This window comes from Diceros bicornis, chromosome 11 (genome assembly GCF_020826845.1).
Source record: "Diceros bicornis minor isolate mBicDic1 chromosome 11, mDicBic1.mat.cur, whole genome shotgun sequence".
In the NCBI taxonomy this organism is placed as follows: Eukaryota; Metazoa; Chordata; class Mammalia; order Perissodactyla; family Rhinocerotidae; genus Diceros; species Diceros bicornis.
In genome coordinates this window covers 15,482,032-15,498,388 of record NC_080750.1, presented here as the reverse complement: position 1 = coordinate 15,498,388, position 16,357 = coordinate 15,482,032, and the positions used below count along the sequence as shown (strand labels likewise).

The 16,357-nt window shown below is 33.3% G+C and overlaps 1 protein-coding gene across 10 annotated transcripts in view; it reads right to left on the bottom strand.

Annotated features, from left to right (window-relative positions):
- The window catches only part of BLTP1 (bridge-like lipid transfer protein family member 1), a 198,385-nt gene that overhangs the window by 126,209 nt on the left and 55,819 nt on the right, over positions 1 to 16,357 (bottom strand). For all 10 annotated transcript variants that reach the window (XM_058549998.1, XM_058550005.1, XM_058550000.1 and 7 more), the window contains 7 exons: positions 12,099 to 12,254; positions 11,731 to 11,828; positions 9,935 to 10,113; positions 9,659 to 9,765; positions 8,479 to 8,687; positions 2,525 to 2,752; positions 1,581 to 1,718 (listed from right to left, as the gene is read on the bottom strand). In XM_058549998.1, the coding sequence (XP_058405981.1) occupies positions 1,581 to 1,718; positions 2,525 to 2,752; positions 8,479 to 8,687; positions 9,659 to 9,765; positions 9,935 to 10,113; positions 11,731 to 11,828; positions 12,099 to 12,254 (1,115 nt within the window). The remainder of the gene's footprint in view (positions 1 to 1,580; positions 1,719 to 2,524; positions 2,753 to 8,478; positions 8,688 to 9,658; positions 9,766 to 9,934; positions 10,114 to 11,730; positions 11,829 to 12,098; positions 12,255 to 16,357) is intronic.

Below are 16,357 nucleotides of genomic sequence, written 5' to 3'. Positions count from 1 at the left end.
CTCTCAGAACTCAGCCATAAGAAGACATTTCCCTTTTACCTTTATTAATTTCCTCAATAGACTGAAAAAAGGAGACGGGCTTCCTTTCCTCACCCTTGCCTCCCAGGATAAAAAACAACCAATTCTAATGGCCTACTAATTAGAGCGAGGAGGACATGAGTTATTTTTAAGGTTTCTATGGCAAGTTAAAATAAAAGCGTTATGCAAGTGAGATTTCTGTAATGATAGAACAGTCCTGTTTCTTGATTTCAGTGGCAGTTACATGAATCTACATATGTGACACAGAATTATGGCACACATACTGTACCAATGTCAATTTCCTGGTTTTGATACTGCACTATAATTATGTAAAAGATTGACATGTGGAAAACTGGGTGAAGTGTACACAGGACCTCTCTGTACTATCTTTGCAACTGCCATTTAACTATAATTATTTCAAAATAAAAGTTTAAAAAAGGAAACACATTCTGCTGCAAAAACAAGCACATATTAAGTGTTTCAGCTACTATGATCTCAGCTACATCAAATATATATACAGTCAAGTGTCACTTAACGACAGGGCTACTTTCTGAGAAACGCGTTGTTAGGTGATTTCATCATTGTGCAAACATCATAGAGTGTACTTACACAAACCTAAATAGTATACCCTACTACACACCTATGCTATACGGTACTAATCTTACAGGAATATCGTCACATAGGTAGTCCATCCTTGACTGAAACATCATTATGGTACATGACTGTATATCAAAAAATAAATCTATGCAAAAAATATAGTCAGTTAAGGCAAAAGAATGAAAAGGGGGTAGGTTATTTTAAATAAGATGATCAGTTACTACACAGAATCCATATTATGTTTTTGGGGTATCAGATTCATCCTCCTGTTTATAATTTTACTTTTCCTTGTATTAAAACCCATTTATCTTTCTAAAGTACCCAACTTGACTAAAAGTAGGGAAAGAGTCCTAAAGTAGTGGTAGATGCCAAGAGAAGACACTTGGCATTAAAAAACAAAAGTGATATCTATCCAGGAATGTAAATTATTCCCATTTGATGAATATCATTGGTTCTCTTCCAAAACAGAGTCAGGGATAATTCTTGAAGGCATTAACAAAGTACCTTGTAAGTATGTTAGATGAAAAGAAGAAATCATTGACCATGGAGCTGTGTATGTTTTGAAGATTACAGTACTGGTTAATATTAATACTTAGGTTGTGATTTTCAAAACAATCCACTAACATTTTATACATCTTTCCCTTCCATAAATATATGAGAAAGTTATAAAGTATTTCTTCCCATTTCTAAAAATAGATATAAAATATAATTGAGATTACATAAATAGGGAACAGCAGAAAGAAAAACGATTCTTGAAAAACTCAAATATATACACATATACAAAACTTCTTAATGTAGTTAAAAGTCTCTAATTTAAAGAGCTATATATTCCATGCACAGAAGCTAACATTGTTAAGAATAATAAATCTTAAGATTTAAGGAATAATAATAAAGAGTAATAATAAACTCCCATAAAGAATAATAATAAATCTCTAAGTCTCTACCACAACTCACTTCCACATTACCTGATAGTTATCACTGACAAACACATTCAGTGGCGAGAGGACAAGTTGCAGCATGGTCTCCCTAAATCCTTTTTTCATTTCAAAACATAGTCTTTCCAAGAAAGCTGTAGGGCACTCAGGACCATCAGTAGTTCCGTGCTAAAGTCAAACAAAATACCATAATCAAGATATAGAAAAAATGAAGACCAAGGAAGTATGGGAAAATAAAAATTACATTTACATAATTAAGAGATTTTGATTTTTAAAAAGGAGAAACAGTGCTTACTGACAAAAATTACTATTCTGGACCTTAGTGAAGACATTAGGTTCACTAAGCACCAAAAGTGACTTCTCTGCTGTGCAACCATAGGCACGTGACATGGAGCCAGTATGCAGCACAATGCTCTAGGGCCACCCCCTCACTGCCTGACCTGGCTCCAATGGCCCTGGGTTCTATGGGCAATATAATCTCATTCCAAGTCAGCTTCAACAGGCCCAAGGGTCATCCTCAGAGTGAACAAGGATTCTGTGCTGGATCCAAATCGCTGACACAAGTCAACCCCCAAGGTCAAGCCTGAATCTTGATTTTGTAATGGGTCCACCATCAGGCCCCAAACTGGTCTGGAGTTTGAGATAAAGGCTAAGAAAATGTAAAGTCCTAGAATATCCATCAGGCTAACTATAGACAAAGCAACTCAATGCCATGATAAAATGTTCTAAAGTTACAAAGAACAGCAAAAGAAGAGCTAAAGTAAAAGAAAAACAGAAGGCAAAATTATCAGTGATCAAGTAAGCACACTATGAAGAAAATAATAAACTAGCTTATAAAGATAAAAGGATAAATTTAGAAGTTTTCAAATCTGAAATTTTTGTAAGAGTGTGTGTGTGTGCAGACACACTCACAGTTTCCTACGCTGGTGAATTTCATAATATACTTCAGACTATTTTGATATGTAAACACTTACAACAGGAAGACGCCCATGAACTTTGTACAAATTAACAAGTACAGTAATATCCCAAGGACGCAAGGTAAGTGGATGAATTGACTTGGCTGAACTTTCATTTTCCTTTTTGTCATTTTCCATTCCAACAGCAGTCCACCCAGAGCTGGAAGATGTTGACAGTGACAGAACAGGACTTGAAATAACCTCTTCAAAATCCATATACATGTCATCTTCCCCAAAGTAGTTTTCCTATGAATATTAAGAAAAAATTGCTATCAAAAGAGATATGTAACAATAACTTCTCACCTTAGAGCCCAAAATTTGTAAACTAAGCATCTCTCTAACCTTTTTAATTAAAAGCATCAGGTCTATTTCCTTAAAATGAAAAAAAGATATACATATTAAAGACATACACTTAACTTGGCTGCTTAGCAAATAAATAGCAAAAAAAAAAAAAAAAAAAAAAACCCACAAAAAGTTAACAGTAGTTTATAGTAAAGCTTCATGATAATACCACCTCTAATTACAGCAAAAACTTCAATTTCAATCCTAGAAGAAACCTTTGAAGATTTGTAAGGTTCAACGGTTTTCAATCTGTGCTTCTCAGAGTTCTCAGGCACTACTACCCAGAGACATCCTTTGGGAGAAGCAGATCAATTCACTGAAAATCAATCTGGCTAAATCCAAATAGCTAAATACTACAATTCATATATTCTGGTTGGGATATTTATCAGGAATATTTTAAAAGCTTTAATAAGAATGTCCAATTGGGGTTATGAATGACAAAAAAGTGTTATAAACAGTTACCAAAACTTCCTTTCACATAGTCCATTCTGCTCTTATGCAACAGAATTTCAGAAGTATTTCAACTATTAATATTCTGAGGATTTTTGCATCAGAATTTAAATTTATTTTCAATTAAAATTCTTTTTTCTTCCCATTAATTCTGAATTTAAACTTTGCCTATTTGATCCGTCAGTAGTAATCAAAAGTTGTTAAAATATTCCAGTCAACACTGTTAATTATATTTGTTCAATATTAGTTCAATATTAGAACCAAGTTAGTATTTTGGTAAATTCTGCACTTTGGTTATTGACACATTTATTTTCTGGCTAAGGTTCTGGATAACCGGTCAATGAATATCTTTTCATAGGAAAGGACGTTGAAGGGCTTAAGGTCATTCAGTTAATTAGTGGCAGAACTAATATTAAAATCTCAAATCTGCTCACAGAACTGGTTCTTTTTCTTTATTCTCTACTGTTATGTGCCTCTAAATAATACAGGTCCTACTTAGAACCTGCTTGAAATCTTGATAATTGTGAATATATAACTCTGAGGCATGGATAAATTAAGCACAAAAATAAAGGTTAATAAACATTAGTTTTTATCCTAAATTCCAACATTAAATTTTTAAAACCAAAAATAAATGTCTAATTAATTTCAATCAACATTAAAAACCTAGAGGTATTCAGAGCAGTTCTCCCTTAGATCATTTGAGAAGTCTTTTCAAAATATACATGCCACCCAGTCCTGGAAATGGGTTCAGTAGGTTTGCAGTGAATATGGAGTCCAGAGACAGGTAGAAAGTGAAAAAGTTCCCTTGGTGATTTTATCGGCAAATGGCCTCCAGACTCAGTCATCTCTGCCCCACCCTCCCTCCACACAACTGATTTAAGGAGTCAGTGTACACTGTTCATGTTTATTAGCTTTCAACATACTAAGAGTTATCAAAAAATCATCAGAAATAAGTTATACTTATTTTAGCTACTTTTTAATAATCCTAGCCTATAAATTTCTTATTTTTTAAATACTACCCGGGCTGGCCTGGTGGTATAGTGGTTAAGTTCGCATGCTCTGCTTTGGTGGCCTGGGGTTCATGGGTTCAGATCCCAGGCACAGACCTACACACTGCTCATCAAGCCATGCTGTGGTGGTGTCCCATATACAAAATAGAAGAAGACTGGCACAGATGTTAGCTCAGGGCCAATCCTCCTCGCCAAAAAAAAAAAGAAAATTCCCTCATAGTCTCTTACAGTCTTTAACAATTTTTAATCTTAACAAAAAAAAAAAAAAAGAGAGATTCCTGAAGATTACTACAATTAAAAGAAAAAGATTCTCTTGGGCCTAATATTCAATTTGCTTTTAAATCAATCTCCACTTAATTATCCAAAAAAGAAATAACTCATATCAAATTCTTTAGGGAACACTGAATCTCCAACATAGAACATTTGCTAATTTTTATTAAATGTGTCAATGGCTGTTTTTTTAAAGAGTTATACAATGCTAGGAGTCTTTTATGACTTAACACATTTGCACCTCTTGAATATTATGAACAAAATGTACTTTTAAAATCATAACTCCTTTAAAAAGCTAGTCTAACGTTAAATGTTTAATGTTGGATGTCTGATTTAAGTTTTGTGGGGTTTTTTAATATGTGAATTCCATCTGTAAGGGTTAATTTCTTTAGGATTCACTTAAAAATTACCAAACGGCTGACTGAAATATAAGGCAAGTAGTAATATATTATGGCTTTTATGATATTTTAACATTAGTAAATGTACACAAATATTTACAAATACAAATTAAAATTTCATTTCCATTTTAAACAACCCTAGGAAAAAAACATTGGCTTACAGAACTGGCAAAAGGTGTTCTTTTGTCAAATTTGTAGCATGCATGACTTTAAAATGCTAAAATAAGTTACGTTTTCAATTTACTTAAGAGTTCTCTGTAATTTTATTTTCCTAGAGATATTTTAGTAACAAGTGTCAAGTAACCTATTTCAAGTAACAGAAGACAGCCATTTTTTTCCCGGCTAAAAATTCAGACTTATCTAATGATACTCATTTCTCAAAAGAGAAAAAAGAATCATCAACAATAGTTAAAAGAAGGCTAATAAAACTGGAGATGCAGGAAAAAAAACCTACAAGTACTCTGTTTCCAACATCAAATTTTTTTAATGGAAACTTGATAGCCAGGCTTCCGTTCAAGACACTAAAACTATTTTTGTAATAACATATATGCCATATATACCCTTAATCCACAGTTAACTATTTGCCATCACTGACATGCTATCACTATTTAGATTCAGACTTCCCTTCTTCCATTAAGAAAAAATGTAATAAGACTAAGAGAAGTCAGTTCAGAAAAGTAATCTAAGTGGTATTGTTATCCAACTTTGTATCCACAACATAAGAAATGGCATGAAGTTTTAATATCTGAAATGACTTTGCACTGACACTTAGAGTTGCTATGTTGCCTACATCTTCAGAAGACCTCCCATTTCCATAAAATGTCCTCATAAATTTTAATGCATCTTTAGTATATACTCTTCCTAGAATTCTTTATAATGATAATGCCAGGCCTAGTTTCTTTTGTGGATTTTGGAAATCAATTTTACAGTCAAACAAACATAGAGTGATTCTTTTTGTTTCCTAGTGTATCCTTTATAATTTCTTGATGTTTAATTTTGATAATTGAAAAAATTACAACCTCAGTTACATGAGTTTTCATATTCTCTTTGTTTTCTTTCACATATACATACATACATTATATATATCTCATACCTAACTTTCAAAAAGTTTTTAAGTTCTAACACTGATACTGAGTAGAACATAAATTATATATTAAAACAAATGGAAAAAAAAAAGTGATGGAAAGACAGAGATATTTAAGATAAGATAACATCTCCATGTCAGCATGACACTAAGCTTTCTGAGTAGGGGAAAAAAAAAAAGAAAGAAACTTAAAGAGTTACAATATATACCTAATAAAAGGAAGCATAGAGCTCACTGGGCTAGAAAAATTTTTTGCCTGTCACGTTTTGTATATATATTTTATAAAATATCTCAAAACTTAAAAATTTCAAATTTGTTTTTGAAGACACTTCATACAAGTTCTGAATTAATTTGATGAATGTAAATACTAATACAATCTTTAGTGTAACAAACTTTTGACATACTAAAAAGTTGTTACAAAAGTCTTTAAGCTCATAAAAGTCTTCATCAAAACATAATCAACTACCAACAGACGTTACATCTCTGAATTTATAACGAAGTCTAAAATAAAGGCATATACTTCTTTCTCTGTATTCTTTGTTATAATCCTCTTATTTTTGACGAATATGCATTACTATGGAATTTTTTAAATTAAAAAAATTGAGGTTCAACATACATATGGTAATACAAAAACCAGAATTAAAACCTCTCTGGTAGTATTCAAAACAGATATTATATCAATATAACCACCTTTACCTGCTAACTAAATCACTGCTTATATTTAAATTAAAATATAATTCAGCTTCTTCAGGGAGACTCAAGCTTGAAAATAGCATTTTAGATCTTTTACAGCTATTCACATGCAATCTCAAGAAAATAAGATATTGGGAGAAATACTTGAAGAATATTTTAGTCAAACAATGGTCACTAGAAAGAAAAAAAATGCGTGCGTGTGTGTGTGTGTGTGTGTGTGTGTGTGTGTGTGTGTGTGTGTGTATTTCCCCCCTTTGAATCTGAAGAATCACTCCTTCAGGAATTTCTCCTAAAACCCCAGGGGAAGAAAAGGTAAAACCAAACAGAAACTGCAGGTTTCCACAAATATTTAACACATTCTCTCTTGCATCTTTTATCTTAAATTACATCACCTGATGCTTTATGGTAGTTTTTAGTAAATATAATACAGTAACTCAAATATTGAGATTTCATGTACCTTCAAAACTTACTCAGCTAGCACTCCTTCCAGAGAGCCTTTGCTAACAAACCTTGATTGTCCGTCCCTGACCACCCCTGAGCGTCCTAGACCCTTCTCAGAATTCCACCTGCTACATTATGGGATTCCCTGTTAGCTAAGCCTTCGATATCCAAACCTCTGCAGTTATGAAACTGCAAACGGAAGCAAATAAGTAAGCACTGATAAGATGAGACTCATACAAACATCCATCCCACAAATAACTCGACTGCTCATGACTGGTGATTTTGGACAATTAGTCTCTTTGATTATCAGATGTAGCAAACATCCAATAGTACAATGAAAATCTAAAGCAAAGTGAATTTGCAAAATCCTGGAAAAATGCACAATTTCATGAAGTTGCTAAAGGTGATGCTGGATAACTGCTCAAATCACAAGTAAAGCTATCAATCATAAGTGAGGATCTGGAAGGCTTAAAGCATACCTAAAAGAAGGGTAAATCGACAAGAATTACTGATGACTTGCCGGGAACTTTTTAAAGTATGATTTGAATATCAAAAGAATAAGAGTGATGTCTAGAAAACTGACAAAGTGCTCAAATATTTTTCTTAAAATAGCGTCTCTTCATAATCATGCTACAGACATCAACCTTAAAGGGCTCTCATACTATATAATCATAAAATTTCAGTGGAAAAATTATACCTAAGGGAATCAACACTTAATTCGATCTTTGTTCAAAGTAGTGCATATTTCCTTAGAAACTAAATTTGTCACACTCGGAAATAAACTCATATTCATATATTTGCTTCAGTTTTTAAGATGGAGCTCCAAAAAAATCTTGGCTTAATATTTACCAAGAAATAAAGTCTGGTTTTAATGGAGTCACTTGAAGTAGACTTTTCCTGGTACCAATTATCCTCAGATAATAAGGTTCTCTTGTACTTTTACTGCTGTATTAATTACAATGTGTTAAAATTTGTCCATACATATGTCTATCCTGCTATATCCCTCTTGCTTATCTTATGGAGAACAGATGCTATACCATTTCTATCTCAAGCAACTAGCACAATTACTAGAACATACTAAATGCTCAAAAAAAATGCTGAACTGAGGAGTACACTATTTTTAATAAATAAATTTGTAATTGAGTCTAGCACAAGTCCAGTCAACATACATCCTCAACATGTTCGAATCATCCAACTGGGTATTTCAAATGGTCTCAACTTCAATTAGACAGTAACTGCTTTGCCTATGTTTAAATATAAGTTAAGTTCTTTTAAAAATCATACCTTTATACACAAAAAGGCATTTAACAGAGGTCCATAAAGAGTTATCCGAGAATCTGGGGAAAGTTCCATTTCTACATGAAGTTTATCAGGTGGAAGTTCTGAGGGATCAACAGGTGGGCGTGAAGAAGTAGAAGGAGAAGAAATAACTCTGTCTGATGTTTTCTGGGATGGCCTTAATACAGAGAGCATCGTTTCTTCCATTTCTGACACTGGAATAAATTGAGACAGAAAAAAAATAACGTTTGGGGGAGGGGGAAAAGTACCTCTTAGAAGTTCTCCAAGGAACTGTTCACTAAAAAATTCTATTTCACGAATATGAAAGCAACTAACACTGATATAATATCTATAGTATATAATGAAAACAGACCTGAAAGACTAATAACTAAGAATGCAAATAAAGGAATAGACTTCACTGAAATATGTATAGAAACACATAAATCAGACTGCAAAGAATCAAGGAAAAGATCCTGTTAACACAGGCAACATTCTCATCGAGTCCCTGTAATATAAATTTGGGTCACAATTAGGCGTTAACTATACTGGGGCATCAAACTACAAAGTTATTTTCACACAAACAGCTATTCAAATACAGTGTGACATTACCAAGCTCCATACAAAAGAAAATTATGAAAACTATTCTTTAAAACTTAACTCATTGGAAAAACAAAAAAAAAAATATCGCTTGACTCTAACTCCATTTTGGAGCCCCCTAATAAGGCACATAAGCTTCAGGGAAACTATAATGATAAGACAGTTGTCAAAATGCATTAAAGAAACTAACATTTCACAAAATCAAGCACTTTAAATATATAGACTCACATACATCTTGTTTCGTATTTCAGCTCTACTGCTCCTAGCTTGGCAGACCTTGAGAAAACTACTTTTTCTGAGTATGTTTCCTCAACTGTACAATGACAATAATATTTCTCTCACAGAGTTGTTGTAAGGATTAAATGAGATAATGTAAGCCAGGAAACACCTTGGCCTAGTATTTGACACATATTAAATGCTCAATGAAAGCTAACTGTAATTATACCAAAATTCTTAATAGATTTTAAATGTATATAATTATGTCAAAAGACTAGATACATTTCCAAAATTTTTTCATTTCTTTTTTGCATCTTTGATATCAATTATAACACCAGAAGTTTCAAAGTACAAATTATATAAAAACACTTACATGATTGTTTTAGCTGTTCATCTGCTTTTTGTGGATAAATTGGATGCCATGTATAATCAATTGTAAGCATGACACTTGGGACAGTCCAGCATTCAACCCAACCAGCCCTTTGAAGAGTAAAAAATAAATTTTCTAGTCAAGTACTTATTCCTTTAATTGTATACAGACACTAGTCACAGAGAACCAAATTTTATTGTTATCCTTTGAGAGAATCAGAAGAATAATTTCTTCACATATAAACATAAAATATTTAGATCACTAATTTTATGTACTCACTTTTCTTGAGTGATGTTCCGCCATTTTGGTTTTACCGTTTTCTGGCCACTCTGACACTCAGTAGGAATACCAGTATCATGAGTCATTTTATTTGAGTGGCAATTCTTTACCAGCATAAATAATGAATATTTACTAGGGTGGCAATCCGGTAGAAACAAGTGAAGATCAACATCTTCTCCCTAAAAAATAATTTATAATAACCCAAAGTAATAAAATAGGTACACAAATATATTAGGTTACTATTACAGGCAATCCTATCTACAATAAACTTGAGAATAAATTCAAAAGAAAATAAACATAAATTGTAAGTCGTAGATTTTACATTGCACAGTCAGGTAAATAACTGGAACAAGATTTTACATTGACTAAAACTAAATTCTGATTAGAAAGTCAATGAAAAAAATCAGCAAAATAAACAGCATAGTTTCCTTGCACAAAAGAGTAAAAAGATTATCTTCCATGGGTATCCATGGATATTTCACATGTAACTCAGTAAAAAAAAAATTAATCATCTCACTAATATAAGCTCAGGTGGAATATGTTTTGCATTTTTATTAATTTTTAAAATACGATTGTCTCTTTTGATTCTAGTAAGTTTTGGTTCCTCAACTAGCTTTTAAGAATTCTGAATTGGTGGCAGGCCGCTGGTGTAGTGGTTAAGTTCAGTGTGCTCCGCTTCAGCGGCCCAGGTTTGCAGTTTCAGATCCTGGGCTCAGACCCACACCTCTCGTCAAGCCATGCTGTGGCAGTGACCCACATACAAAACAGAGGAAGACTGGCACAGATGTTAGCTCAAGGCCAATCTTCCTCAAGCAAAAAGAGGGAGAATGGCAACAGATGTTAGCTTAGGGCCAATCTTCCTCACCAGAAAAAAAAAAAAAAAAAGAATTCTGAATTGGTGTATCAAAGGATCTTCACTCAATTTCACATTTTTCCTTATAGATCTCCTAATCTTTGTTTATCTTGATGCCTGGTTTCTTAACAGGCGGCAAAGCAGAGTGGTTAAAAAAATGGAGCCCTAAGCTTTACTGCCTGGGTTCAAATTCCAACTCAGCCACTCACTAGCTACAGGACAAGGTACATGAACTCGGCTCCTCAGTTTCCTATTCCATAAATGCAGACAATAACAACTACTTCAAGAGGGTTGTTCTGAGTATTAAATGAGTTACTAATCATAAAGCACTTGGAACAGTGTCTGGCACATAGAATATGTTTAATAGGTGTTAGCTGCTCTTATTAGTATTGCTGCTATTTTTACTACCATAACCTCCACCAATACTACAACTAATACTGATTGCACATAACCTAAAATTAGGTCTTCCACAAAATTCTGAATGCATGAGAGCTGGCTTTCAGATAAAAGAAAGAAAAGTATTTGTGGTTATTCCTTGAATTCATGGTTACAATTAGCAATGAAATAAAAGGCAACTGTAAAATCTAGTTCATAGACACAGTAAACATTAGAGCTAGAAGGGGTTCTGAAAAGAACATATAGATCAGCCACAGAAGTTAGAAAGGAGCTCTAAGAAAATAATCAGCTCAGAAATTTTTTTTTTTTTTCATTGTCCAACTTCTTAGGGGAAGTTAGGGAACTTAGGGGAATGGCAGAACATTACAGTTAACTACAAACAAGAAACAGCAGTAATTCTGTGACACTAAGGTCAGTAAACAATAGAGGAAAGCTAAAATACTTCAGGGTGGCAACAAGATGGGCAAGGGAGAGTGAAAACAAGCTTTGAGAAATCAAACTTACTAATGAACCTTGTGGAATAAACAATGCATTCAATTATACATACTCTTAAAGAGAACTTGGTATTACATGTAGCTGGAACAAAGTCCGTAAAAGGCAAAGAGAAATCAATGTTCAGTGTTTCCCCACAGGCTGCCAGATAAACTACAAAAAAAGGAAAAAAAAGAAAATGCACTTTTACTTTTAATAAAATTTTAAATAAGAATTGCCTTAAATACACACCTAAACAAAACTAAATTTAAGACAATATGCTTAGTCCAATACAAACTGACTAGTTCTCTGAGAGTCTCACAAGATAATAGAAAAAAGATCAATTCTAGTATCTATTAAAACTACAAAATCAATACCAATTTTCTTTGTTGGTATTTGTCTTAATGAACAGAATACTTACCCTAATTTTTTAAAACTTCTTACCATTTTCCTGTTGTTTAGTGGAACAGTCAATCCAATTGTGTTGATTAGCAGCCCAAATCATTTCAAATTGATGAAACATGATTTTAAAGTTCCATGTATATGGAACAAATGAAAAAATGTCTGGAGCGCTATCACTGGACCAGTCTTGAATTAAATCTAAAATTATTGGGGTGGGAGACAGAAAGCAAAATTAACCGAAATTCAGAAAACAAAACATAAAGATTCTAACACCAGTCAAAAATGAATTTTTCTTTTGTAACTAAAAAGAATGTTTATACTGAAATATTAAAAGGTGATTAAGATATAGCTAAGTGATTTGACAGTAAACAGATGTTTACTTAGTAATCACAGTTCCAAATTTTAAAAATTTTATGCATTCCATATGCCTATTATTTTTTTAAAGAAACTTTTGAAGATAAAAGAGGAAAAAAAAAAATCATTCAACATTCCACTAGCAAAATATTCAACATTGTAGATATGTTTCCTTCTAGTTTTTTTCTATGTAGATTTTTACACTATCCTAGATGCACGTTTTATATATTGATTTTTTTTCACTGAACTTAACATTTTTCCATGTTATTTCACACTTTAACAAAAATTTTAATAACAATTAAAGAGATTTGCCAAGATTTACTTAACCACTTACTATACTTGGATATTTAGACTTTTTCCCAATTTTTGTGTTACATATATAATGTTATCACATGTACTTTCGTGCAAGATACTTTACGTATTCAGGATTACTTTGTCAGTACAGATTCCAGAAGCAAAATTGCTGGCTCAAAATTGATTAATTTTTTCAAGGCTGTTACAAATTACAGAATTGCTTTCCAAGAGTAGTGAACCCATTTATACTCCTACCAGAAATGTGTTCCACTAGCTATTTCATTGTACCCTCTTCTGCATTATACCTCTTTCTACCTCTCCTCTCTCTCTCTCTCTGTCTCTCTCTCTGAGGGGGAGGGTGCAGCTTGATAATTAGTAACTGAAAAATGGTATCCCACTTTAATTGAATTTCTTAATTATAAATAGGGTTGAACATTTTTTCATGTTGTTTTACTCCTTAAACAAACACCTACAAAGTGCCTACTGTGTGCCAGACTCTGTTCTAGACTCTGCAAATACAATGGCAAACAAAACACAGACTTGGCCTTCTTAGAATTATAGTCAATCTTCTTTGTTGATTGCTGATTTGTTGTATTTCTGATTTGTATGGTTAAATTGTTGCTTTTTAAAATTGTGTTCATTACTTAGTCTGCTTATCATTTGGTATCTTAATTTTTTTTAACCTCACTAGGTGAAAGCTCTTTATATGAAGATGTTAGCCCTGGTCTGTCGCCACGGCTTCCTCTACTCCTTCTTCTGGCATTTGCATCATTTACATGCACTGATACTCCCAGCAATAATGTCTTTCAATGAACGGTTTCCTCTCAGAAGTGTCAAGCTTATCTTGAAATACTCACAGTACATAACACGGCGCTATGGACAGAAAATGAGAACTTTGTGTATTTGAGAGAAACAACTGGAAGCCAGACTGTTATAGCACAAACTTTGACACCAAGACAGTCCTGGGTTTAAATTCTCGCTGTATCATTTTACTAGCTACATAATCTTGAATAAACGACTTAAATGCTATCAGTTTTCTCTTTTACAAAATGGGGACAACTTCACAGAGTTATTGTGAGAACTAAGATAATATATGTAAAGTTTTAGCACAGTAACTGCCACAGGGTAAGCACTCCTCAAATGGTAGCATGTATTATTAAAGATATTCTAAGAAAAATAATAAGTACAAATAAATATATAAAGTCGTTTTCTTTGAATTTTAAAGGAGATTTTTAAGCTGAAAAATATTAGATTCAATAACAAAATCAGAAGTCAAATTTATCTTACAGAATATCATATGAACTCATTTAAAATTTAACTGCAATGTGCAGAAGCTTGCGCACATATATTAGAAATTCCTCTCAACAAAACAGCAAAATAATATATTTAATACCAAAAGTAAATAATAATTTACATTAATATTAAGATATAGAGTTTTACTATATCAACAACAAAAGGCATATGGCTATTAATCTGTTCTATGAATAGAGAAAATTCCACTTATCAGTTTTACTTTAAATATATTTTTATTTCATTTAAACAGTCAATCACAGTGGTTCATCATACCTTACAGCATCTATGCTTAATTCTAAACTTCTCTCCTACACGCCATGCTACCTAACTAGCATCACTCTATCCCCACCCGCTAACTTTGTTCTTTAGCACAGTGTCTAGCACCTGGAAGAGGTCCAAAAGTCATCACTGGGATTAACCAACTCTACAATACAAATTCATCAAGCTGATTTTCTCACTTTGCTCCCCCATAAACATTTTTGGTTCTACACTATTACTCAAACTATTCATCCTATCTAAAATAAACACACTCTTTGGGAGCCTCTCTGCTGAAGAAAACTCTAACCATCTTTAACAACAGCATGATACTAAAAGACAGAGCACAGGATCTAGTCACAAAAAATGGTTCTTAAATGTCTCTTCAACTTACTAGTTTCATGAGTTTGCCCAAGTCATTGAATATTTCTGTGCTTTAATTTCCTTATTGTTAACTCAGGGATGGCAATAACAGCTATCCCTTTTCAGAGTCACTGTGAAGATAATATAAATGAATACGCTTTGGAATGTTCCATGGAAACATACTATGCAACTCTCAGTATTACTGAGTTCATTTACAAAGACCATTTCAGATCTTAATGCCCTCCCTTACTTTCTCTGATTACCTTCAGATCATAGTGATTTCCTCTGTACTCATGTCTTGCTAACATGCATTTGTTAGCTTCACAATTCATGCTTGCACTCAATATATACACTGTTTTGTATTGTTTCATTCATCTACATCTAGTGCACATGCCAATATACTTGAGTGATAAATACTACAAAACAAGAAATGCCCATAAGCGATATCCCATAAGTTCTCTGTGGGCTGAAATCATGGTTTATATCTGTTTTGAAACATTATTCATAAGAGACTTTCAACTTGGGTGCATTTATCCACTTTACACTTCTATTAGTTAAAAGACTGAGATATAATTGCTAGAAAAATAAACATAAATAATCTACTAATAATCTCAGGAAACCAATGTAATTTATAAAGTTATTAGCCAATTTTAACAAGTCTTATAATTTTTTCTTCAATATCTTACTAGAAATTTCAACATATTCTGCAAGATAGTTTTCTACCAGCTTACACAATATCTTTACTGATTAATATTAAAAATTATGGTAACAAAATATTTTTACTAGAAGCCTCAACAGCTATTTCTTTTAATTTAATTAATTAATTAATTTATTATTTATTTTTTTTGTGAGGAAGATCAGCCCTGAGCTAACATCCATGCCAATCCTCCTCTTTTTGCTGAGGAAGGCCGGCCCTGAGCTAACATCTATTGTCAATCCTCCTCCTTTTTCTCCCCAAAGCCCCAGTAGATAGTTGTATGTCATAGCTGCGCGTCTTTCTAGTTGCTGTGTGTGGGACGCGGCCTCAGCACGGCCAGACAAGTGGTGTGTTGGTGCACGCCCGGGATCCGAACCTGGGCCGCCAGTAGCAGAGCACACGCACTTAACCGCTAAGCCACGGGGCTGGCCTCTTAACAGCTATTTCTAATAAGCACTTTTCTTTAAACTAAAAGCTGCTCTCATTACCAGATGGTCTTATCAAATAATTTGATTAGAAAAAAGAAGCACTTTCTTGATGACTGCTGTACTCATTTAGACAAATTTTTAAATAAATTTTTTTTTAAAAATAATTTTTATTTATTTATTTTTTCCCCCAAAGCCCCAGTAGATAGTTGTATGTCATAGCTGCACGTCCTTCTAGTTGCTGTATGTGGGATGCGGCCTCAGCATGGCCAGAGAAGCGGCGCGTCGGTGTGCGTCTGGGATCGAACCCAGGCTGCCAGCAGCGGAGTGCGCGCACTTAACCGCTAAGCCACGGGACTGGCCCTAAATAAATTTTTAAAGTTATTAAGTTGGTAATCCAAATGTTAGCCTGAAAAAAACTCATCTACAACTCACTTGGTAAAGTTGTTAGGTAAACACTCTATAAAATGTCAATCAATTGGTACTGGAGCTTTGCAATACTGTTACATTGTTTTCTTCTCCTCCTTATCAGAGTAACTCTAAGTCAATTTCATCATTCCCAGATTCTGCCTTGGTTTTATATCTTTCAGTCCTGAGGCTCTATATTATACTTATCATGA